This window comes from Meriones unguiculatus, chromosome 15, assembly GCF_030254825.1.
Source record: "Meriones unguiculatus strain TT.TT164.6M chromosome 15, Bangor_MerUng_6.1, whole genome shotgun sequence".
Classification (NCBI taxonomy): Eukaryota; Metazoa; Chordata; class Mammalia; order Rodentia; family Muridae; genus Meriones; species Meriones unguiculatus.
This window is the reverse complement of record NC_083362.1, coordinates 45,985,223-46,009,438: the sequence shown is the minus strand read 5'-3', so window position 1 is coordinate 46,009,438 and position 24,216 is coordinate 45,985,223. Positions and strand designations below refer to the sequence as shown.

General features: G+C 45.4%; 1 protein-coding gene across 15 annotated transcripts in view; it reads right to left on the bottom strand.

The window, feature by feature from the left end:
- Positions 1–24,216, bottom strand: part of Spats2l (spermatogenesis associated serine rich 2 like) — a 166,746-nt gene that overhangs the window by 54,553 nt on the left and 87,977 nt on the right. For all 15 annotated transcript variants that reach the window (XM_060368380.1, XM_060368385.1, XM_060368382.1 and 12 more), the window contains 3 exons: positions 9,618–9,726; positions 6,426–6,475; positions 3,250–3,496 (listed from right to left, as the gene is read on the bottom strand). In XM_060368380.1, the coding sequence (XP_060224363.1) occupies positions 3,250–3,496; positions 6,426–6,475; positions 9,618–9,726 (406 nt within the window). The remainder of the gene's footprint in view (positions 1–3,249; positions 3,497–6,425; positions 6,476–9,617; positions 9,727–24,216) is intronic.

Sequence of the window (24,216 nt, the reverse complement as noted above, 5' to 3'; positions counted from 1 at the left end):
ACCTGACAGACTTACTGAAGCCGTGTTAGGACAAAGGCATAAATTATGAGCAAATGAGCAAATATATGTACTAGGCTTTTAGTTTATGATTGACATCAAAACATCAACTTGAGTAATTAGATTTTGAAAGTAATTCGTGTGAAAGCAATAGCAAGTGAAGCTGGGAATCTGCCATTCGATTATTTAATTTCTTTCTCCTGCCCTGCCTGTAAATCAGAAACATTTTTTTTTCAAAGTGAATTAAAAATTCCTGGAGAATTTAGATGCAAAACAAACTAGGATATTTTCATTGCGTTCAGGGTTTGGTTTGAAGAAAGTGTCCTGTGGGCCAGAAGGATGATCCGACCACAGCATCATGAGGGGAGTTGTTAGGCAATGGGGATCTAGAGGAGAATTAGGGCTGGATGAGCAATTTAAAGCCTTACTTATGACAAACAAAGTGTCATGATCGGGTGCCCCTCACTACATTTCTTACTCGGCACATACCTGGGAGGTTTTGTTTACATGCTGGCCTCTTCTGCTAGACTGAAATCCTAACTAAGCAGGGAATAATGCCTTCCTCATCTTTGGCTTGTCACAGGATAGCAGTGCCACAGTAGCAGCAGGGGAACGATGTCAAGGGTGCTGAGCCAAGTTCTCCTCACTGCTTCTCAACCTTCCCAATCCTTTCCACCACCTTGTCCCCAGGTCTCTCCATACCCGCCTATCTATGGCATCTCAATTGCTCAGATCAAGGGGGCATCTCTGCTCTCAAGTGTGCCCATCAGGGTGCGATTCCCGCAGAGCCTAGACCACAGGCATCCTTCTCAGGATCTACTGGGCTTCCAGCACCAAGAGTCTTCTGTGAGTGGCCCGCACTAGCCCTCCTGTTTGGTACTCAGCACTCCATTAGACTGCATTGGTAGCAGTTAGATTTCACAGGCACATATATTTATTTACTTACTGACACCCTCTTCACATATGACATATAAAGAAACACTGCCCAAAACACCCACCTGGACATTGTCTTTTCTATCCTAAGTATGAAGCAACTCATTGTAAAATGTGAGCATCTGGCCACTTTGGAAATCCTCATGACTCAGCTAGTCAAAAAGGTCTTAGATCTTTATTGAAATCCTGTTTCTAGGCAGGTTGCAGCACATATAAATTTTAGTTTTAGGATCTGTTATAACTATGGGGTCGGGTAGTAGGCCATTTCATTATTGAGGGCTGTGGCCCAAATGAGTTCCTGAACATGCTGGAAACTTGATTCCTAATCCGGAGTGTTGAGAGTTAGGCCTTTACGGTGTGACTGGGTCATGGGGACTCCATGCTTATGGCAGTTGTTATAGCGGTGGATTAACAGTCCAACCCCCTCAACTCTATCATCCCTTCTTTCCGGTGTTTGCTTTCCCAGCCTCCAGAACCATGAGTCAAATAAGCTTCTATTGTTTATAAGTTCCTGTCTGCAGCATTCTCTATTACAGCATGCAGGAAACAGACCAAAAATGGTTTGTTTCCTTCCTTCCTTCCTTCCTTCCTTCCTTCCTTCCTTCCTTCCTTCCTTCCTCCCTCCCTCCCTCCCTCCCTCCCTTCCTTCTTCAGAATATTATAGAAAAAGAAAGAAACAGGACAGTAGAGAAGAAATGACGTACCCAAAGATAAACAGTGTATTAAGAAGTAGCCTTTTAGGTCTGGTGGGTCAGCCCAGCGAGTAGGAGTACTTCCTGGGCAAACACGAAGACCTGAGTTTAAATCGCCACAACCTATGGAAGAAGCTAACCATGGCTGTGTGTGTGTATAACCACTGTGCATGGCGGGCAGAGGTGGGAGGGCCGCTGGGGCTTGCTGGCTATCCGCCTACTTTGAGGTACAGCAAGAGGCGCTCTCTCAAAAGAACAGGTGGAGAGTTACAGAGCAAGAGACAACTTAACGACCTTCTCTGGCCTTTACACTGGATACACCTGCGCACACACAAGTGTACGTATAACATACACACATACAAGTGGACTTCTGAAGTTAATTTACAGCAGCACATGAATTAATAAATCCACATTGTAATATCCAAAAGGAGATAAAATATCTGATCCAAGGAAAGAATTTAACAACATTTTCTTTCATCATCAATTGCCTTTCTCTTCTCCCAGGTGAAGTATCTCTTCGAACTGGCATTGCCTTGTCACCTAAGATCCTAATATGAACTAGATCTGAGGGACTGGGAGTTGGAAAGTTTCCCTGACAGCAGGCAGAAGGACAGAGAGAAGGGCTGTAAGGGAGAGGGGGAGTGACTAGGTAAAAAAAAAAAAAAAAAAAGAACTTTGAAGATGGCTCCTTCCTTGCCCTCCTGACCTGAGACAAATGCCTGACAGTTTAAAACAATGGCCTTGTGGGCTTTTCTCCTGCCTGTGGGATCCCCGCTAAGGGACTGGCTGGACAGGTTCAAGGCTGAAGCATGGCATGTTTTCACAACAGTTGTGGGCCAGTAGGCCATCCTGCCTCTTCAAACTGAGCAACCCTAAAACAGGGAGGGAAGACCCTTTAAAAACTTAGAAAATCCCCAGCTCTCGAGGAGAAGCTGCCTTCAGTTTCCCACATCTCTCTCTTTGTGGGAGGTCTCTCACTCTGTGCGTTTCCAGTTCGTGTCCCCTCACCCCTCATAAAAACCTTTCCTTCTTTCTTGGCTGACCCTGGCCAATCCAGTATGCTGTGTTTGAGAATTTCCCAGCTGTTATCTGCCTTTTCGTTCTCTAACTGGCATAGAAAAGGAGACATTAAGAACCCTGGACAACAGCATGACTACGAGGCTGCTGTACCGGAGGGGCTGTGGGTCCTCTGAGTCAGGGCAGGGACGGACTGAGCATTTCTCTGAGCCCTCATGCTCCCCAGCTTCAGGCCTCATGGGTATCCACAAGCAGCTCAGCCTTTCTCATCTTGCAGCAGCAACATCAGCAACAGCAGCAGCGGCAGCCAGTGCTTTGAAGAGCCCTCTACTGTGCCTATCATGTCATGATATATAACGATGAGGCAAAGGGGGTGGAGGCCACCATGGCAGGCCGATGCCAAGGTGTACCGCACTGACAGGGGACAGGGAGGGAGAGAAAGAGGGTACTTGGGACAGAGAGAGAGGGGGTGAGTAAGACTGGCACACTTGGCACCTCTGGTGGTGGCAGGTGATGAGGTAAGCAATTGCTAGGACCCTGAAGGCAGGCCAGCTGAATTGTCTTTACACTAATACATCATCCTGAGCAAATGTACTTAAGAACAACTGACCTGAGATCCCTCGAAGGGCCCTTGACGGTTCCTCCAGTATGGAGATCTTTTTCTCACGTGGAGTGAGGGCCAGTTTTTCTTTGGCGGAGTCAGGGGATGAGCTGTCCTTCTCACAGCCATTCATGTGGCCATTTTGCATCGGTGGTACCTGGGGCTGCAGAGGCCCCACCTCTGGCCTCTCCACCTTGTCTTTAGCATCTTTGTTGCCTTGGTGCTGCTTGGATTTGCTTCTTTTCCTTTTATTATTCTACAGCGAGAAACAAACGGGAAAGCAGTACTACTGTTCAGCAGAGGCTCTTGAGCACAGAGCAAAATAAGACAATCATTCTGACACCTGGCTTTTAATAGAATGGGTGAAAACACATCTTTATTAAATACCCAGATTAATCTAAATATTGTACTTCTAAAAAGTAAGTTGTTTAAATTTTTACCTTGCAGTTGTAGTAAACGAAAAGTTTCCTTAATTTGAAAGGAAACAAAATGCAGGAGCACTAGCTTAAATAGCAGAGAGGTAATTTAAGCAACTTAAGAAAGACTCTAACAGCTCTAAAAGAATTGTTGATGTTAGAAGATGGCTCTTGCTTCTTGAAGGAGTTCAGGACTCGGAGGCCAGCCAAACATTTAGGTTCCATTATCTGGGCAGGGAGTCAAAGGGGAAGAGTGACAGGAATAAAGTAGACTACCCATAGCAACAAGAGTGCTGTGTAGCGTTTCCTGAAACATTCCATCCCTCAGGAAGCTCTTTCAGACAGAATGCAATCAACTAAAAGTAGCTTTAGGAAATCCCTGAAACTGAACAAATGCACTACCCCCACCCCACACACCTTAAGAGCAAACAATACTGTTGAAAGTGTCTCTCAGACCCTCCCAAGTCTTAGAGACATGCTATGTTGCCTGCAAGAAGCAGAGAGCAGCTCAGCAGCCCAGAAGAGTCTCAGACCAACTAAGGCACCTGGAAAGGACACTGTCTAGCTTGCTGAGCTGCCTTGAAGGCTGTGTACCGTGATCCAGATTCCCAGTGTTGTGAGCTGTCACCTGCACTGGGATGGGCTTTGGTGATGCAGCTGTCTTTGGGTCATTTCTGCTCCAGTGTGAAACTCCTCACGCATATTCCTGTAATTAACCCAATAAAACTCACAGGTTCACCAGGCTGGACTTCAGTGCTATCCCTACTTTGGTCTGTTGTGGGATTCCTATCTGAAGTGAACAGATGTGTGTGGTGTCTCCCCAGCAACAGTCTGCTACACAAGGGGAAAGAAGCACAAGGCAGGGCAGGCACCGACCAATCAGGAGATGCAGGAACGGCTGCCACTGCCCAGCAAGTCCAAGGCAGCGAGGGGCTCCAGAGTCACGCTGTGGTTATTTAAGCAGGAGCACCCGCTACATCAAGGTAATAGCGGATTCATCCGCTCTCCCTGGACCCTAGACGCCAGCTGCCGGCTGAGCAGAACAGCTTCACATTCACTCTGAAAGAGCTCCACACTAGATTTTATACATTCAAAGTCTTTTAGACGTTCTCCTCAAAGGCTTTGCTACCGAATCCGTAACAGTATCTGGGAAATGGAGAACATGTTCCCATTTTTCTTGCTTTTTGTACATCCCTCTCTCTCTCTCTCTCTCTCTCTCTCTCTCTCTCTCTCTCTCTCTCAACATTTGTTGCATGGCAAAGCATGTGTGGAGGTCAAAGGGCAAAGCTTGCAGGCGTAGCTTCTCTCCTTCTACCACAGGGACTCCAAGGAACACACTCAACTGGTCAGTCTGGGCAGCAAGTGCTGAGGCACCGCAGGAGCCCCGGGCTTCTGCATTTGGGATTCAATGTACTTAACATACACCTGACCCATTAGAAACGGTGTTCTGCCCATGAAATCTAGCCGGGTAGATTTGTCCATCAGTGCAATCCTGAGCCCAACGGACACCTAAAGAAACCTTTTCTCCCTCTTTAGCCCCGCTACTTCCTTTCTTTTCCAAAAAGCCACAATCATGCCCCATTCTTCTGGGTGACGGATTTGTATTGCTGAGCAAAGACAAAAAGGGACAGCGGAGACTAACCTCCAGGGCTGGCTTTTGAAGTTCGAGCCCACTGTCCCCTACTGAACTCCTGAGAAGGAACTCACTGTGGAATTGGGTCTGCAGCTGCTGTCTGCGCCCCCCCCCCCATCAGAGACATTTAAAACGCAAAGCACACATCTGAACAATTTCCACGTAAAGATAAATACTACCTTTCAATCACTTGCAAATCATCTTTATCTCACAGGAAAGCTTGGGAAGCTATGGTTAAAGATAAGCAGAGATTGTCAAAAATGGTGGCAAACAAAGCGGGGGGGGGGGGAAGGGGGGAGAAATCTCCTAATTCCTCCTATTCTACATGAAGTCCAAAGGAGAAAAGAGAGGAATGGAGGACTCCAGCAATGTCTGTAATCTTGGGGCGGTATGAAAACAGCGCTGCTTTTTTTGTTCGTTCACAGCCTGTTTCACAGGCCCGGAATCTTCCCTTCGCGGGCAGGGTGGGTTGACACCTTCTATTCTGTGAGAAGCAAAACACAGGGCCCTGTAGTGTCAGTGTGGAAATGGGATGCTAGGTGGCTGCAAACACATCGTGCCTGGGCCCAGGAGCTGCACTTCCTGTGCTTACAGCAGCACTATCATGAGACTGGGACAGAGGAAAACTGTCAAGGAGCAGCTCAGGTGTGTTCCCGGAGGACCCTTGCTCTCTACGGCTTTACGGCATTTTCTGCTTTTATTGAAGACTGACCTCAGATTTCAGCGTTGGACAGTCTTTTAGTTGGAAAAAAATGTGAAAATATATTTAGGGCCTTTTAAATATCTTTAGGGCTCTCCTTAATTTTTTTCCTTTGTGCTACGGGACATGTTTAGGCAAGTGAATTATCTTTAATGCTGTGAATTCTGTCACTGGGATCCCCTTAAGACTTACAAAGAAGCACACCTCCGGTGCTCCTTCAGCACACCTGGTTGATAGAAGACACTGCACAGAAGAAATAAGGGCATTAGGAGGGAAAGTGGCTGGTAACTGAAGAAAGACATGAATTCGGAAGCTTTCTGGGTGTGCATATTAACAAGTTTGAATGAAGCATAAAATTGGCAGCTTTGTTGAAGTGATAACAACTCTGAAGGTTTGATTGCAGATGTTACTAATTCACCATCACCCTTCATCTTACCTTCTTTTTTCCTGTCATGTTCCATTCTTTAAGGACTTGAATTGCACTGCCTAGATAAAGAGAAAGAGTCTTCAACAAATATCCACACAATAAAACCAAGAGAAAATTCATCTGTGCCCTGGTAGCAATGGGGGTGGAGGCGGGGCAGACTTCTTCATTTATTTTGATACAGCCTACCTTAATAAAAATGTCAGTTTCGTTTCTTATTTCCAAGATTTTCATTTAATTCACTGCACAATCTCAGTTTTATAAAAATATTAAGCCCTACTTCATGAAGCATACTTTTTTTTATCATGATATTGTCTTCGGGAATATGAAATATGTCTTGAGAATTTTCTGGTAGCTTCATTGCCATAGGAGGAATTAAAATTGTTCTTTTTGATATATGCATAAACTACTAGAAGCCTCTGAACCAAACATGGGATTTTCTGTGCTATTAACCACGACTGTCGGACCTTTCTGTGGGGCCATCCTTGCTCCATTTTTACTGTTGCTCATTATGCTCAAGACCTGCAGGGGCTGAGGAAGAGAGACTCTATCATAAGTTTCTCTCTTTCTACCACAGAGAAGATACAGTGTATTGTTTACAAGGCTTTCATTTCAAAACAACCCAGTTCATTAAATGACTGACTGGGTCCCAGGCTCTGCCTGGCCCAGTCACCCTCATAGCCTTGACCTGATGAAGCTAAAGAAATGCTTCAGTGCTGGTCAACTACAGTCAGTTTGCATGCACTTTAACCAACACCCACTTCTTCTTATGCTGGACATAATTTCAACAAGTTACTAATAATGAAGGATCAGGCCATTCCACAGAAGCAGGTACTTCTTCAAGGGAGTGGGTCCTATGGCGTCTAACAATTTTAAGCATTCTCAAATCACATTACACTAATATAGTGTATCATAATAATAGCTGTCTATAAGGTACTCGCTAACCAGAGACTAGCTTCAAATGGGTCCAAATTAGTAGGCCCTGTGGTTGAGGTCACTAACAGACAAGCAGGATGTTAGCGTGTTCAGACAGGTTCACCATGTCTATCTATCCAGAGTTTCCAGGTCAGTGCCCTCCTTGTCTGGTTTTGAGTTTCATGAAATAGGCTGCACCCAAAAGTAAACTAAAATTTACACGTTTTAGTAACTGAGCTGGTGTTTCTCTAATTTGTCCAGGGAATTAATGTTAATGGTGTCTTGGGTTTTGGCATTACTTGTTGGTTACTTATCCAGGTCAGTCTTGTAGCTAAAGCTTCCACTTTGTAAACAAAGATAAACTTTAAAAAAACGTTCAAAGCTGCTCTTTTTATCAGACGGCAAGCTGCTGTTTCTGCAGCCGCAATGCCTACTAGTCTCATTTTCATATTCTAATGTTGGCTTTATTTGTAATTTGGACAATAAGCTTACTCCTGTTTACCAAGTATTTTGAAAGCATTGTAACTAAATTTTACCTGTGCCCCAATGTGCCTGGAGGTGCTTTCAGTAAGCCATTTGAATCAGTGACTTCAGCATGGCCCACAAAAGACTCCCAACAAGTATTTTTTGATTCTATCTGGATTTTAAGCAACTTTTCCCCATTGGTTTACAACTCAACTGATGAGGATCCTCAACAGTGAGCTTTAATGAGGTCTTGTTATGGACAAGATGAAAACTCCAGAAGCAAGCAAGGAAGGCCTCCCATTCAAATCCCAACGGCTCTGACTATAGTCCCTCAGTTGCTGCCTCTGGGTCACACTGTGAAAGGAACGATTCACGATGGGAGGTGGGGGTCGGAAGGGACAGGGAGAGCAGCCCCTCACTTATTTTGAACAAGGGACATCTTGCCACTTATTCTGTGGCAAGAGACATCTGATGGGAGATCCTGTCTCAGAGTTAGGATGTGAATATTTACAAAACTTGAAAAGGGTGTGTGTCGGGGGAAAGGGACAAAACGCAGCTACCATTCGATCCTAATGACTAAAGATGATATATCCATATAATCTCCATAGTGTACAGAGTCAGTGAAGCAGGGGCACACAGCGAGAAAGTTTCACAGCGTAGCTTTGCTTGCAGATTTGTCTGAAGGATCATCATCTGTTCATTTCATTAGGACCTCAAGCTTCAGCTGCTGATAAAGAATCTGAGCACAGTGCAGGATCTTGCCCTGAAACGCTATTATACTCGTGGAAACTCAAGAGGGTGATTCCACTCCTCACAAATTAAGGAAGCTGTGCTGTCCTTGACACATAGCAAGGAAGGTGCAGCCGAGATGAGTGCTGACAGGTCTTCTCCGACCCTGTTTGTCAGGTTGCGCTTAGCTAGTTCATTATTTACAGAATAGAAAAAAAAAGTGTCAGGAAACAGGGCGTTTAATGACCACAACAACAATAAAAAGAGATCTCCATTCAAAGGAAAATATTAAAGAAAAGCTTCTCCACAATTTACAGAAAAGATACCCAAACTTATAAATGTACAGGAGAAACATTTTCAGATCTGAGATTCTACAGTACCACTGGCAAGGCTCTCGCTGAAAAACACATTTTTTTTTCCTACACAACCAAAATCAATTAAGAGGTAGATAAACTGACAGTATGATTAACTGAGTGATATAACTGTCATTAACAAAAACCATTAAAATGTGGAACTACTTAGCTTATCTAAGTGTGGAATTTCAGAACCACAGCTTTGACACTCTGCTGGTTGAAGAGGTCACGCCTTCCAGGTTGGCAATGAGGTGCAATGTCCTCTACCCAGGACACCATCAAATAACGGATATGCTTAGCAAGTAAGTGGCAGTGAAACCAGTAGCTTCAGTTAGTGTCCTCTAGAAAGTCTTTTTAAAAAATGAGTGGCGAAGCCCCTGCTACAGTCTGCTCTTATAACATGTCTATGTTCTTTTAAAGTATGTCGCTCCTTTCAGTTTCTTTGTTTTCTTCCTTGAGGTAAGTTTTCGCTATGTAGCCCTAGGTGGCCTAGAACATGGGCTCTACCTATGCATCCCTACCTGGTTTGGAAGCCATCTTGCAGACAGGCTGTCTTTGAACTCCCAGAGATCACGCTGCCTCTGCCTCCAGAGGGTGAGCATTAAAGCTGTATCATGTTTTTGCTTTTATGAGAAGTATTAGAAACTATTGAATGTTCGGTTCGGTGAAGGAAAAAGAAGCACAGGTGGTTGGAGTTAGTGAGCTCCAGTGTTTTCAGCTGCAGGAGGGCATGCATACCTACCGTCCACAAATGCCTGCACGGCTTTATCCACATTAAAATCAAACTGCTGCAGCACCAGGACGATCTCATTGTTGCTTTTGTTCGGAACAACCGACCTAACGGCATAGATCTAAAAGAAAAGAAGAAAAGTAGGGAGGTAAACATCCAGGCGTTGTTCACCCACAGATCTCCCGCTAGATACAGCAGAATTATAACTTAGAAAAGCCCCAGAAAGCCAACCAATCTATCTTCCTGCCAACGAGCATACTCCAGGCCTTTCAGAGCATTCACGCCGGTAATCACCTTGATGCCCACTTTATTTGTGCACACACCTCTACAGAGCTCTCCTTGTGAGGCAGTGAGAACAAGTGTGCAAAGCCAACGCTAGGTTGGCAATCAACCTTCCCGGAGACTGAGATGCATATAAGATGTGTTCTCAATGAGGACACAGGATCTTTTTCTGTCTCAGGCTTCCTTTCCACTGGCTCGGGGGTATCTTTAGAAAACACACAGAAATAGCTTCATGCCTCAGCTTCTTTCTGGGCACAGTGGAAGCAGTCATATGAGGGTCACAGACGTGAGCTGTGAGACTCCATCAGTGTTTATACAGACTGCAGTATATGAAGCCCCGCATTTGTAAAATGGTAATCCTAGCTATATTACACAAAATGGTCTCAAACACCCTTCTGAAAACTAACCACCGAACACGGTAAAAGCAAATACACGTCTGAGCCAAGGATTCTGGTGCTTGCAAGTGTTCAATCCTCAATGACGTAGACGCCTTCCTCCATCAAATTTAGCATAGATTCTTTCTGGCTGCCTGCTAGAATTAATTGACCTTTATCTCAAAGAACTTGTGATTATTACAGACTGTTCTACCTATTTTAGCAAAACCTAGCTCACCCCTTTTTTTATGAGAAGGATTTCTGTACTAACAAGTACGAGAGCACTGCACGGGGCGTTCATTAAATAACCGTACAATCTATACACGATCCATTCACAGTTAAATCAAGACCAGCGAGCTTTAGAGTGAAATGGAATTTGTTATAATTGGATTCATGGGTATGGATTATAGAAGCATGGTATGTGTAATATGACGCTATTGGCCAGACATTTGCCTGGGAAGCACAGACTATTTCTTGATTATGCTAGAAAACAGACAGCCTATTTCACACACATTTGTATATAACAGTATGTAGGTTTTAATGAGAAAATAGCATTGGGTATGGACATGGGACTTGTAGAGATGTTGACATTATTGACCAGAAGATTGGTTTCAAATCCTGACATTTAAAAATGCTAAATATTTGGGCTTTACTGAGATTCTAATAGATTATGTGCTTGTGTATGTCACTCAATACTCCTTTGGGTTTTTTACTATTCTCACATTTTATGGTTCCTAGCTTCTTTAGACTCCACTAGAAAAACTGACTCTCTAAGAAAAAAAAAATCTAAGTTCTTCACTGCTTTTCTGGCCCTCTTTAAATATTCAGTTCAATGAATACTATTTATTTATTTATTTTAGACAGGGTCTCATTATATGGCTTCAAACTCTCCTGTCGCGACCTCCCCAGTGGCAGACACATGTTACCAAACTGACACAGTAAATATTCTTTTAAAATACTTACTGCTGCGGTTCTCAACCTGTAGGTTGCGAGCCCTCTGGAGGTTGCCTATCAGCTATCCTGCATATCAGATATTTACCTTATGACTCGTAACAGTAGCAAAATTGCAGTAATGAAGTAGCAAGGAGATCATCTCACGGCTGTGGGTCAGCACAGAGAGCTATATTAAAGGGTCACGGCATTAGGAAGGTGGGGAAGCGCTGTCTTACTCTGTGACGAGGCCCCAAACTTCCTGAAGCACAAAGGTCGGACGGGATGTACACCATAGGGAGTAGATTAGACTGATGAGCTGCAGATACATGTTATAAAGTCATCGGCACCTATCTATCTGACTTGATAGATACACTCAGATGTGAAGGATGAGTGAGTGAGAAGAGGTAAATGGGAGCAGGAGGGGAAAGCATTCTGGGCAGGGGGAGCATGACTAGGGAGAACTCCACAGCGAGGATGGAGGGAAGCAGAGGGTGAGGCTGCTGGCACACAGGGGAGGTCAGACTTGACCAGGACCACACTGGGCAGTGTCTACCAGGCTATGCAAATCATGCTGGGCTCGTGAGCATCCCTCAGCTGTTGGCTGAGTCCTCTTCTTCCGTGCACTTATCATGTTTAAAAGATAAAATTTGCCTTGTATTTACTAGAGCATTGGAGTTACCTATAACTTCTAATATCTTCTAAATAAATGCAGTTTTAATAGTCCAAGCCACTACAGTTTGTTCATATGCAAAATTTCTTAGCAATGAACATTATTATTGCTACATCAAGCATGCCTTTCTGAATAATAAAATGCTTGGTTATTAATTACATTAAGTACATTATTGCAACATCAGACCAAAGTTTTCAAGCCACCTACGCACAACTGTGTGAGTTGCAAAGACCGGAATCATAACATACACACAAAAATAATTGTTCCCCTGCTAGACTCTCCTTAGCAAAACATGTTTTATTATGTTAAGGCAGAAACAGTGTAAGCCACTGCTACATCGACCATTTCCCTTGCTTTACTCTTCCCATCCTTTTAAAGTCAGAAACAAAAAACCATATGAGCATGGCCAGCTATGTGCTTTGAGTCCTCAGTGGGCTGTGTGTGTGCGTGCGCATATGTATGTAAAGAAATGCGCATGTACTAGAAGGCTAGCAGTCACCATCTTGCGTCCTCCTTAGATTTTGAGTCCAACTCTCAAACCCAGCGAGCTTCAGGGAAGCTGCTTGTCTCTACCTCCTCAGCCCTGGGGTTAAAGACGTGAATCACAGTGATCAACTTTAAAGAGCGTGCTGGGGATCAAACTCAGCTTCTCATGCAAGCGCCTACCAATGGAACCGTCTCCCCTGCCTTCCTTGTTTTATGTGCCTTACTCCAAATGGCTCTAAGAAAATCACCCCCAAGTTCCGATGTCAAATCTATGAGCGCTAGATCCAACTCCTAGAGGAGGGTCCTTAATTCGAAGAGATATTCCAAGCTTTAGAGAAACGAGCATATAAAGGGGGTGGAGAGGAGATCTTGTCTGTTGTTGGCCATTCCTCATTAATGCTGAACTCCGGGCTAACTTTGGCTCTGGTCACTAGGCTTTGCTGATGTGAAGAGAGCAGTACAACTCATATTTCAGTATGGAAACATCTGCCAGGAGGATGGAGAGATCACGTATGACCCCGTGTGCACGTAAACACGCAGGAACCCACGCTTGCTAGTCACAATTCCACAGACCAGGGTCTGAACATTTAAGCCCAAGACCAATCTCATTTTCCAGTAGCAGCAAACACAGGGCATGGATGGCCAAGGTGGGGTTGCCATGGCTGTGCTCAGAGGCTGCTTCTGTCTGTGGAAATGCAGTTTCTGAGAGCTGCAGGAACGGCTCCATCAAAGCATGACTAATGGTCGTTTGCATACGGAGAATTCATAAAATTCACGCAGGCAGCGGCTGTGTCGCACAGGCGGCTTCTGGCGCTGCTTCTCACACACAGCCCCGGGCTCTTCTGCAGCTTCACAATAAATCTGGAAGCTGCTGCCCTTGACAGCAGTCCTATGGGGCTCCCATGCCAAACCCACAGAGTGGTCCATCCGTGGCCACCAGGCAGCCATTCAGGCTGCTGGGTGACAATCAGGACGGCTGGTTAGCGCTTCATTTAGCAACTGCTCCCGCCTTCCAATATCAATATCAAAAACGCTCATCTGTTTTTGCTTCTACTAATTTATATCTGGTTTGGCAAATTCAATTTGCTATTTAGAAAGGGGCTGTTGTGATGTTACCTTCGGAAGCCTTTTTCGTCTGGCTTCCCTCTTTTCCCGGGGGCTTTCCTATCTGGCCCCGCAGGCTCTGGCATGTTCAGCACCAGGCCCACCCTGTTGGCTCACACACTAACCAAGCAATGGGACGTTCAGGGGCGTTGTTTGGTTTGTAGCTGAGCTATCTCTGGTTGAAGAGCTGTTGAAAGATTTCCGTGTTCCCGCTGCGCATTATCGAGCCTGTCTGTGATGGTTCCTGAGACTTTCTTTTTGGCTTAACAGTGAGTCTTAAACCACGCTGGAGTTCCAAGAGGGATTCAGAGAAGAACTTTCAAATCTACTTACACTGCCGTATGATCAGCCAAGACCTAAAATTATCAACAGACACAAAAGAACCAGTCTCTCCACTTCTAGCCTCTCCCTTGAAAATTCACTCTCACACTGCCGTTCTTCCAAAACCACAGTTGTTCCGTGCTGCTGTGGAAGATACGTTCTGGGAACCCAAGATGCTAAAGCCAATGGGAGTTCAAGTTCCTTACAAAAAATTGGGATGCATTTAACCTATGCAAATTCTCTAGGCACTTTAAATGTGCATTTTAAAATACCCCCCCAAGTGTAAAACACCATGAAAACAGCTATGTTGCATGGGTGTAGGGAATGACAAGACAAAATTCTATACATGTTCTGTTTCCTAAATATTCCTGATTGTTGGTGAACTGAACATGTGGAGATGGGCGATGGCTACAGAACTGTGACCATTGTTCTCCCTTACTGAAGAACTAAGAAGGAAGAGCAATTTGTACACCTTGGCGTTCAAGGCCAGCACCAGGGCCCCGGCCTGCTTTTCTACATGACTCTGTTCCTCTACCCAGCACAGACAAGTGCCTCAAATCCAGTTCTGGCTCCTAGCCTCACACATTCATCAGGACGTTTTCTTTGACCTGAGATCTATCTCGTCCCCATTCTTGCATGCCAGCTGAAAGGCCGAGAAGAGCACGAGGCCCTTCTTAACCCTCCTGACTCAACTCCACAGCCCTTCTTCCTCAGTGGCTGTCTTAAAGATCTGAGCACTTCCCTAACACCCTGAGGATCTGTGTGCACACTGTGTTGGCGAGATGGTAAGCAGAACGAGGGTGGGGTCCTCCTCTGCCATTGCTGTATAGTTACCATGTCTATGATAGAGCGACCGAGGCTGCGTGTGGTGAGGGTGTTTAATAACTGTTTGTTTAGTGAGAGCAACCCTGGAACCATATCCAGCTGCAGCCTGGTGCCAGCATGTTGGTATTAGACTGCCACTCTGCACCTACCATTGCATCTACCACCCACAGTAACGAGATGGGTCCCACCTGACTGACTGTGCCCCAAGCATCACACCAACAGAGAGAAAACACACACTCTTTCACTCTCACTAGAGGCTGGAAAGAACACTTGTGCTATCATTAAATTCTTACAATCTTATGGCTATGTAATCAGCAACAATGGTATTTTTAGAGTTTTGAGAGTTATGAAAAAAAAAGTGTAAAATATGCCCATCTATCTTTTCAGGGTCATCTTAGGAGATGGACATGAGTCCTGAGTGAAGTACTGAGGAAACAAGAACAAGCCAGCTACAGTTCTGTCCCAAAGAGGCACGGAATACCAGCAGACCCGGAAACTCCATCAGTGAGACTAAGGGCTGTGCTCTCTTTATGGACAAGGCACTGTGGCATACAGAGGAGTGCAAGTATGCCTGCCCAGAGGCAGGAGGAGGCTTTCTAGATGGCGTGATGTCTCGGAAGGAGCACTGGCCTTCACAGGGCTACGTCCTAATCCTGGCTCTGCCGAGAATCAACTCTGTGACCTTGGCGAACCACTCAGAACTTTGAAACTTGGTCCCATAGCCATAAAAGAGGCCATTATCTGCTGGGGTCTGTAAAACTGGAAAGAGTTGATGTGGGTAAAGTGAGTCTGACATCTACTAGCTGCTTAATAAATCTGAAGCAGAAAAGAGTGGGAGTTTTTACGACAGGCCTCGAAGGTATGGCTTTGAAATTGCAAGAATATGTACCTAAAGTGCTGGTCAAGGCTTATTTGGGGAAGACTGTCCTGCATCCAGCTGCCGGAGACAGTGGGTAGGTACAACACCTTCCCCTTCGTTCCCTTTCTTCACTCCATCCATTTTTAACTCGGCCAGCTCTCACTTAACTGCTTGCTGAAAAGTCTAGTCCTGACACGGGTGTCCAGACAGAGCAAGAACAGTACCATCAGTGGCAGAGCTGGGGAAGGGCTGTGCGGTCACACAGATGAGTGGGACAGACACAGGTGCACCGCAACTCACAGCAGCCCTAAGTCAAAAGCACTGTAAGGCAACAATGCATCAGGGGTGGGGGAGTGGGGGCGGGGAACGGCTTAGCCGGTAAAGTGTTTGCTGTGCAGGGGTGAACACCCAGTCTGAGATCAAGTAAAAATGCTGGGTTGCAGCAGTCCATGCCTGGAAGCCTGGCCGTCGGGGTCGGGGCGGGAAGATCCCGGGGAGCTTGCTGGTCAGCTAGTGTAGCCAATCGGCCAGCTCCAGTTCAGCTAGTGACTGTCTCAAAAATCAGGCAGAGGCGTGACTGAGCAAGACACCTGACCTCTAACCACCACAAGCACGTGCACTCCTGTGCACACACACTCACATAACACACCTGGGAACTTAAGCCCGCACAAATTAAAAACTTAGCGTACAGAGCCTCACAGCCTAGGCCGGTCTGTTCTGTCTGTTCAGGACACTTGGGCAATGTCATTCAACACAAGGCATGCTTTGTAATGAAGAGCTGAGAATCTTCATTTTTTAACACTGGGCTGAAAGTGCAAAGTAGAATGTTCGTACGGGTATCGCTTTTGCACCAGCGCGAGGGTGAAAATCGTAAGTGGAATCATAATGAGTCAGGACCGATCATCTGTAATTGCACCTCACGGTAAGTGAGTGTGCTCAGGAAGCAATCAGGGTACATTCACAATGAATCACAATGGTCAGGAAGCCGCTGGCTTGAAAAGCCAAAATGCTCCAATCAGACTCTTAACGATTATTCAGAATGGGAGACAGGCAGAGTGGATGGGGCCCGGGTCTCGAAGAAAGCTGCCCCCCCCCTGCTGTTTCCTTAACTTCCTACCCCCCCAAGTCACGTGACACCCTGCCAGACCTTTGTAATAACCACTTTTTATTTGCGCTAGTTTGAGAAGGTTTCATTTTCCAGAGCAAGTAGCAAGTGCCCAGAGGCTGTATTAGCAAATGGAGCTGGAAATAAAAACAACACAGGAAAATAGCCCATCTAATTGGCAAGGGAGGAAAAAGTGGAAGATTTTAAGGGCAACTGCGCTCAGAATATCAAGTGAGAGACCTGTCGACAGGACGTCTCGAGTCTTGCCTCCGCACCTCCGCTAGCTCTCAGGCAAGCTCTGTTATTACTTGTGTGCGAGCATACCTGATGGGGTGTGAGTTACTCGGGTCAAACCTTTATATCCAGATCACCTCAAACACCGGGGAACTCAGCAGCACAGTGTCTGCTAAGTGGCTGAGTGGACAGAGGAGGGGGGGAGCCTTGTAAAATGTTCAGTCCCTGAAACATTCCAGGTCTACAGTCCACTTCCTCAGCGCATGCCTACAACTCAGCAGAAAGTAAGACGCAGCATTAAAAAAGCTCACGAGATTCAAGCCGCGGCTGTGTGGAATGCCTCCGAGGTCCCAGGAGCAGCAGATGGCTGCTTCCAGCCTTGAGGAACTTAACACACATGGCGATGAGCGCTACCCTCTACAAGGAGGGCAGCAGGCAAACAGCCACAATGACCTCTCCGCACCAGCGAGAACCAGGGTTATTTATGGGTTTGCCACTCCCGCACTGCTAAAAGGGGTTCATAATCAGCCTCGGTCACATTTCTCAAATGCTGAGCCTTTCAGAGATGCCTGAAAAACATCTCCTCTGTGGATGTTTCGCTTCGCTTGCTGGACCAGTAGTATTATCTCCACGCTAATGAAGGCGGTTCTCCCGTGAATCTTCTCGGGGGAAGAAAATACTCTTTTGCAGCCTGGTACCTTTGCATCGAGGATAATTCCATAATTTAATTGCTTTTTCAAATATCTACTTCCTGCCAGCAAAAAAAAATATGTATGAAGTGTTGTCATGTTCTACACGGCTGACTTTTTGGGAATTAACACCACTGGGCACAAATCAAAATTAACTTTTTGGGGCGAGCAGAACAGGATTAGAGAGAAAAATGAAGCTTTGAAGATGGGGCATACACCATGTTGACAGGGTCATAGGAAAGCCAGAGTGATGATCTTGGTGACACTCCTCTGTGTGTGTCTTGTGAAACCCAGCAAGTTAGCTGGGGCTGCTCAGAACTGAGATGCCCAGTTCTGGAGCCCAGGACACTCGAGAGTCCGCAGGTTTAACTGTTTTCTAAGTTTCTCCTTGGTCACAGGATGTGGCAGGTCGGTGCTGTTTTGCCCATGCTCTTGTTCCCCAGAACCTGTGACTATGCTGGAATTTATGGCAAACTCAATTTGCAGAATGGAATGAAGGTTAACTAGCTAACTCTGAAGGAAGAGATCATTCCAGATTATCTGTGGGGCCCAGCACAGTGACAAGAATCTGTCAGGAGAAAGACAGGGGGTGACAGCAACACAACGTGAGACTCAACTAGCCTCTCTGGAGCTTGAAGATGGTGAGGAGTAGAAGGCAGCTTCAAACTGGAGAAGGCAAGAAAGCCATTTCTCTCCATCACGCCCTGGACAGGGGGGTGGCCGTGGGACACCTTGTATTGAGGTCCTCATCAGAACTCTGACCTCCAGACTGCTAAGGCAGTTCACCTGCACAGCTGGCCTTCAGCTCCGAAGTTCGTGGCAGCTATGACAGCAGCAGGAAGTGGTGCAAAGGAGCCCTCCTTGAGGGACAAGCGTTCCTCTACTGCATTCTTCTCCTACCTCACCAACCAGCCCCTTAAACAAAACAACAACAGGCTACCTTCCTGGCGCCACCTTTCTCACCACACAGCTTGTGGAGTCCTAGCTCTTCATGTACCACTGCTACATTTCAGGAGGGGAAAGCAGGAGCTCACAAAATAGGGAAGAAAGCAAGGCAAAGTAATAAATAACAGCCACTTCAAGTTGTCCTGATACTAAAATCCCCTCCGAATCTCACCTGTTTGCTCCTCTCTCTGTGGCTCTGCCTCTCTCTGTCTCTCTGTTTCTCTCTGTCTCTTTCCTAGACAGGTTCCTTCTGTTTTTCACCAAATCTGGAAAACCCTCTTAATTGGACCTCTGGCTTGGTTTTCCCTCTCCCCAATCCATCTTAAAACAATCAGTGCACAAACTATTGCTCAAAGTGATTGAGCATGTTTGCTGATGGAGGAAGGAGCCAGTAGTGAGAAGGAATTTGAAAAGAGAAAAGAAAGGAGATAAATCATGAAGCAAGATCCCCAAGAAAAATGAGAAAATGGCGCTAAGATGTGGAGGGGCAGGAGACTTCTCAGTCTAAGTACCTCCTGGGCAAGCATGAGGACCTTAGCTTGGTACCCAGCACACACATCAAAAGACAGGCATGGTGGTGCACGCTTGTAATCCCAGTCCTGGGGAAGCGGATCCCCAGGGCTCAGTGGCGAGAATGGCAGCCTAGCTGGACCAGTGAGTCTCAGGACCTAGTGAGGGAGATCCTGTCTCCAAAAACCCATGTGGATGGATTCTGAGGAGCCACATGCAAAGCTGCATCTGCATACATACACACACGCTTGCTGTAACCCCCCCAACACACACATGGGGGTGGGGGTGGGGCAGATGGGAAGGAGATGTTCTTTCAGGCAGAAGAATAGTCTTTGAAGAGAATGGAGATTCCCCTTTCTATTCCTCAGAATTCTAAGAAGGAAGAAAGGGGGAGAAAGGGAAAGCAGAGATGCAGTAAAAATTTGAGTGCATGAAGAGGAAAGTTTATGGAAACCATTCATCTGAGCCTTGAGGTTTGAAAGTAGAGAATCCTTTAGAGCTGCCTTCATGGGAACCCAAGAGGAAGTGGGCGTGATGAATAAAGAATGCTGGACAGGCCTGAAGGTCCATGAACACTGGACAGCACAGATCTGTCACAGAGCCAGCTGGCATGGCTTCCCCAGAGATTCTTAGCAAGCTAGACTCAGAGGCAGGGGAGAGGAATGTCCCAAGTTTACAAACCATGAAAACTACAGTGGGAGTTCCTGAAGCTCAGGCACATGGGTTTTGGGTATTAAAGTGGCTGATAAGGCACCTCAGGCCTCCAGAAGATATATTGGAACACTGGAGAGAAAGAAGAGACCAGATATTCTGCTGAGATTAAGGAAAAGTAAAAAGGACAGGAGAAGCCAGTGGTAAGAAGCACAGAGCCAGAGAAGGGACGCTGGATGATTTCGCTGCTCCTGGTGCTACCTTCTGGTGTGTAGGAAGGCAACCCCTTTTCCACAGGCCAGCCCTGCACTTATTTCAAAGAACAGAAGCATTCCTCTGAAGTCCATCGCTACGGAGCAAACACGTGGTCTTCCACAGTCTTTCGTAAGCTGCCGTCTCCTAGCTCTTGCCATCTGGTCAAGCCCTTCTGAGTGTTTCCTCTTGAAAAGTGTTTCTGTAAATAAGCACGCTGCTCTGGCTGGGGGAGGGGAATCAAAGAAGAGAGAACTGTGCACCTGCCTCGGTGGGGTCCCACTTACCTACCCATCTAAGTTGTCAAAACCAAAATGGATGCATCAAGAGAGATGCTAACTGCTGGCCTCCGTGGGGCTTACTGCTACTCCCTCTCCTTACACTGTTCTTAGGACAAGTGCTATAGCCTCCAGCTTGTGAAGTGACGGTAACACCGGCAGGGATTTTAACATTCATCTTTGTTAAATTTCAATATGTAAATTTCAATATGTAAATTTCTGACTCGGTGCTCCTGCCAGCTGTTAACTTTTGGAACCTTGCATTTTTGCCACTACAAAGAAGGAACATGTTAGCCATTCCTTCATTCCTTCCAATTTGGTATCTTTTTAAAACTAGTTGCTATCTTCTCTTAGAGAAGATTTATTGATTTAAAATTTGGGCAGGCTGGAGCCAAATTGCTGATTTGAATTTTTATGAGCCTGAGTCAAGTACAGAAGCCGAAGTATCTCAACAAGAATGTTCTTGGAGCTGAGAGTTATCTTTTAATTCCTGTTCCTTTGTTTATTTATTCACTGAGTCACAATGAACAGACAGTGAAGCTGGACCACAGGCGGGGACAGACACTTCTTGACATGCCGAGAAAATCTGTAGTCTAGAAAGATAGATGTTTGATGAATTCGAGAAAAGGAGTGAAGATGTTTTGTTGTCTGAGAACCAGGGAAACACTGACGACTGAAATTGGTTTAAGAAGAGAACGAAGGGGAGGAGATCGGATGCTCCAGGAGAAACAACACAGGACACAGTGTGTTCAAAGGAAAGAAGGTCCAGGTTCCTTGGAGCATCAGGTGTTAAAAGGGATGGAGATTCAGAGACAAAGGCACGGGGCCAAGGTAGTCCAGGTTCTGTGTCTGGTAACTTTGAACCTGATTCTAAGGCAAAGCCACTGAAGGTTTACTCAGGAAGGAGTATGATATTTGCACATTTAAGGTCATTCTGTCTTTTGTGTATGAGCTCAAGGGATCAAGTGAATGCCAGTTAGGATTTTAGCACAGTATACTGGGCAAGAAAACGGACCAATGTGAGCAGTGGAAAGAAGGACTCAGGTTATTTGTGAAGAAGCAGCTGGTTTCTGTATAGACAGAAGGAGTGAAAAGGAGGAAGCAATTTGGATGATGAATGGCTTGGCATGAAAGTTTCCACCATGGTTCTGATGAGCATCCAGAACTGAGAACCATGCATTTGAGAAATCCTGGAAGCTAAAGATCAACTTTGGCCCCATGCCTTTGTCTCCGAAATTCCATCCCTTTTAACACCCGATGCTCCCGGGAGCCTGGCCCTCTCTTCTCTGAGCACACTGTGCCCTGCCTTGTTCCTCCTGGAACATCCCATCTCCTCCCCTCCCCCACTCCCTCCTTCAGCCAATTTCAGTCCTCAGTGCTTCTCTGGTTTTCCCAGACAACAGAACATTTTCAACCTTTTTTATTTTAGTAAGGGAGAGGGAGCAAGAAAAAAGGACAGTGGCAGAGGAGACAGCTTTTCCTGGGTACAGCTGCTCACTTGCCAAACGGTTTTGAGTATACCGCAGACCTTCCACAGCCCTCCGTTGCTCACACGATCATCATTACAGCAATATGGCTTTTGCAAAGTAAAACTGTTCAGGAGGGCTGTGCCTTCTCCCTCTCCCTCTATCTCTCTGACAGAGTCTCAAACAGCTGCTATGCGTCTGCTGAGAACAGCTGATCTGGTGCTTCCACTGTCTCTGCGGAGCTGGACTTGGGAGGAGTTGGGCTGAATGCGTTCGCTGTGGGTCACTCAGGGGGCAGAGAGACCGCTAGCTAGGCAGAGTGTTCTCTTCATATAACACGAAGACCGTTCCATGGGGTCTCAATGTGCTGGACTGGGTTTTTCTCACAGCATGGTGACCTCAGGATAGACTTAGGATAGAGCACAGGGCGGCCCAGTGTTCCATGAAGCCACCTCAGCTACAATGTAAGAGGCAGAACGACCTCGTTTGGATGAAACATGTTTCTTACTACACTACGTACACTGCCGAAGACGATCTGCCTGAAAGGTATGGACAGCAAAAGCATGGGGCCATATACATACATACATACATACATACATACATACATATATGTTGCTAATGGCAACAGTCCCTCTAATTTACGTTGAGACAATGCAATAGGGGAACAAACATTTCAGTAGCTTGTATTCAGTGTATGCCTGAGTTTTTAATTTTTATTTCTTATCACTATGTTTGATTCTTCCCCCAGGTAGACTGCAGATAATTTTAGAGCAGGTGAGCCCCTCAGTTCACCAGAAGTCTACTTTCATCCAGCTGGTCACATCTACACAGCATCAGGGCTCAGGTAAATATTCTTTCTGGTTAGGATCCCTGATGAATCCATATTTAGACTTAACTACCGTAGGAAAAAAAAAAACAATCCTATATTCATAGGCTATTTTGATTTGGACACCTTAACTGCAGTAGAAAAGCAAGAATCTTAATTTATCTTGTTTTTAAAAGAATATTCAGTAAGTTATCTTCTCTCTCTCTCTCTCTCTTTTTTTTTTTTTGTACCTTAAAATCTCCGCTTGGGGAAAAACGGTAATTATTTGCACTCACTCTTAATGTAGGTTGTGTGTGTGTGTGTGACTCATTCACAGAACTTCTCAGATAAAAAGTACTATAAAAAGGGTGCAAGTCACTTATAACCCTTTAATCAATGCTAGAATAAAAAAGGTAATTACCCTTTGGTCAATACTGGCATAAGATAGTTAACTTAATCTCTAAAGTATATTAGCTTTGGATATTTCTTCACTGTGGTGTGGAGGAAACAGACCATAAAAACTCCATGGAAACCAGGAATATATTTTCTCTCTTATTTACCAGGGAGGACCAATTTATAAAAGGCACACTGTTTTAAATATCAGTCAAATGATTACTTAAGAAGTGACCCAATCTTGGTTTTCCTACAATTTCCTGTTTGGTTTTCCTCTCAAGACTAGTCAAAAAAAGTAAAAAAAGAAAATTTGTTTTAAAAAGTTAAAACTGTTTTGCACATTCAGCCTTCTGTCCAATAAAATCAAGGTACACTTGAGCTGTAAGTAAAGAAAACACTAACAACTTTCCATTAGTGGATGGGTAATACACACAGAGGACTTACTCACAGTGAGACATCATGTAGCCTTAGTAAAAAGGAAAGTGCTGAAATGTGCACATGACAACATGTGAGTGCTAATGAGCCAGCCACAGGACAGATGCTGCCCAGCCCCACTTACATGAAGTATTAAAACAATCAAACTCATAAAAGTAGAGGGCTTCATGGTGGTTTGCAGACAACAGGGAGTGACGAAGGTGAAGCTCTATTTATGCCACGCAGCTAAATCCAGAGACATCGTACTGGTCGTTAACACCCGATGATATGTTTACAAGAGGGAAAATATCGTGTTGGGGGTTTTACAATTAAAAAAAAAATAAACTTGTTATATAATTGATCGCCAGTCATCATTTCAACAACTTTTACCTATAATTATCTTCAGAGATTGAGGAACAGAGTTCTGAAGAGTCCCAAAGGTAGAGGCATAAGAAATGTGGGGCCAGTTGGGCACAAATGGACTTCAGATGGCTTTATGAAATTCCTGCATTTTCCAGGAAATGGGCGTTTGTGTACCCTCTTCAAGCAGAGGGGCTACTTTGGAGACTCAGGCAGCACTGACCTTGTGGCCCAGCGCCCGGCGTTTGTCCTGTGCAATGCCTGAGACCACAGAGCTGTCTATTACAGAGTTAGAGTTTTGGTGGCCCTACGGGGTGATGAATTAACTCACATGGCAGGACAAGCCAGCAAAGCCAGGAGAGCTGTCATAATGTAGCAAAGGACTGAAATTTTCAGTGGAAGGAACTGGACCTCTTTTTACTTTAAATGTGGCTAGAAACAGAGTGAGGGGAAAAGGTTACTAAATGATTGCTTACTCTAAGAGTCCAGAAGGCCCTCACACTAGTGATAGCATGGCCCAGCTTGCAAAGGGAAGGGAATCCTGGGCCTTGAAAATGTGCAGCTTTGGTATTCAACCACCTCCTTCAGCCTGATGAAACTTCCTTACCATGGCATTACAAGCTGGAGACTTTTTCTGCCGGATTTTTCTTTTTCT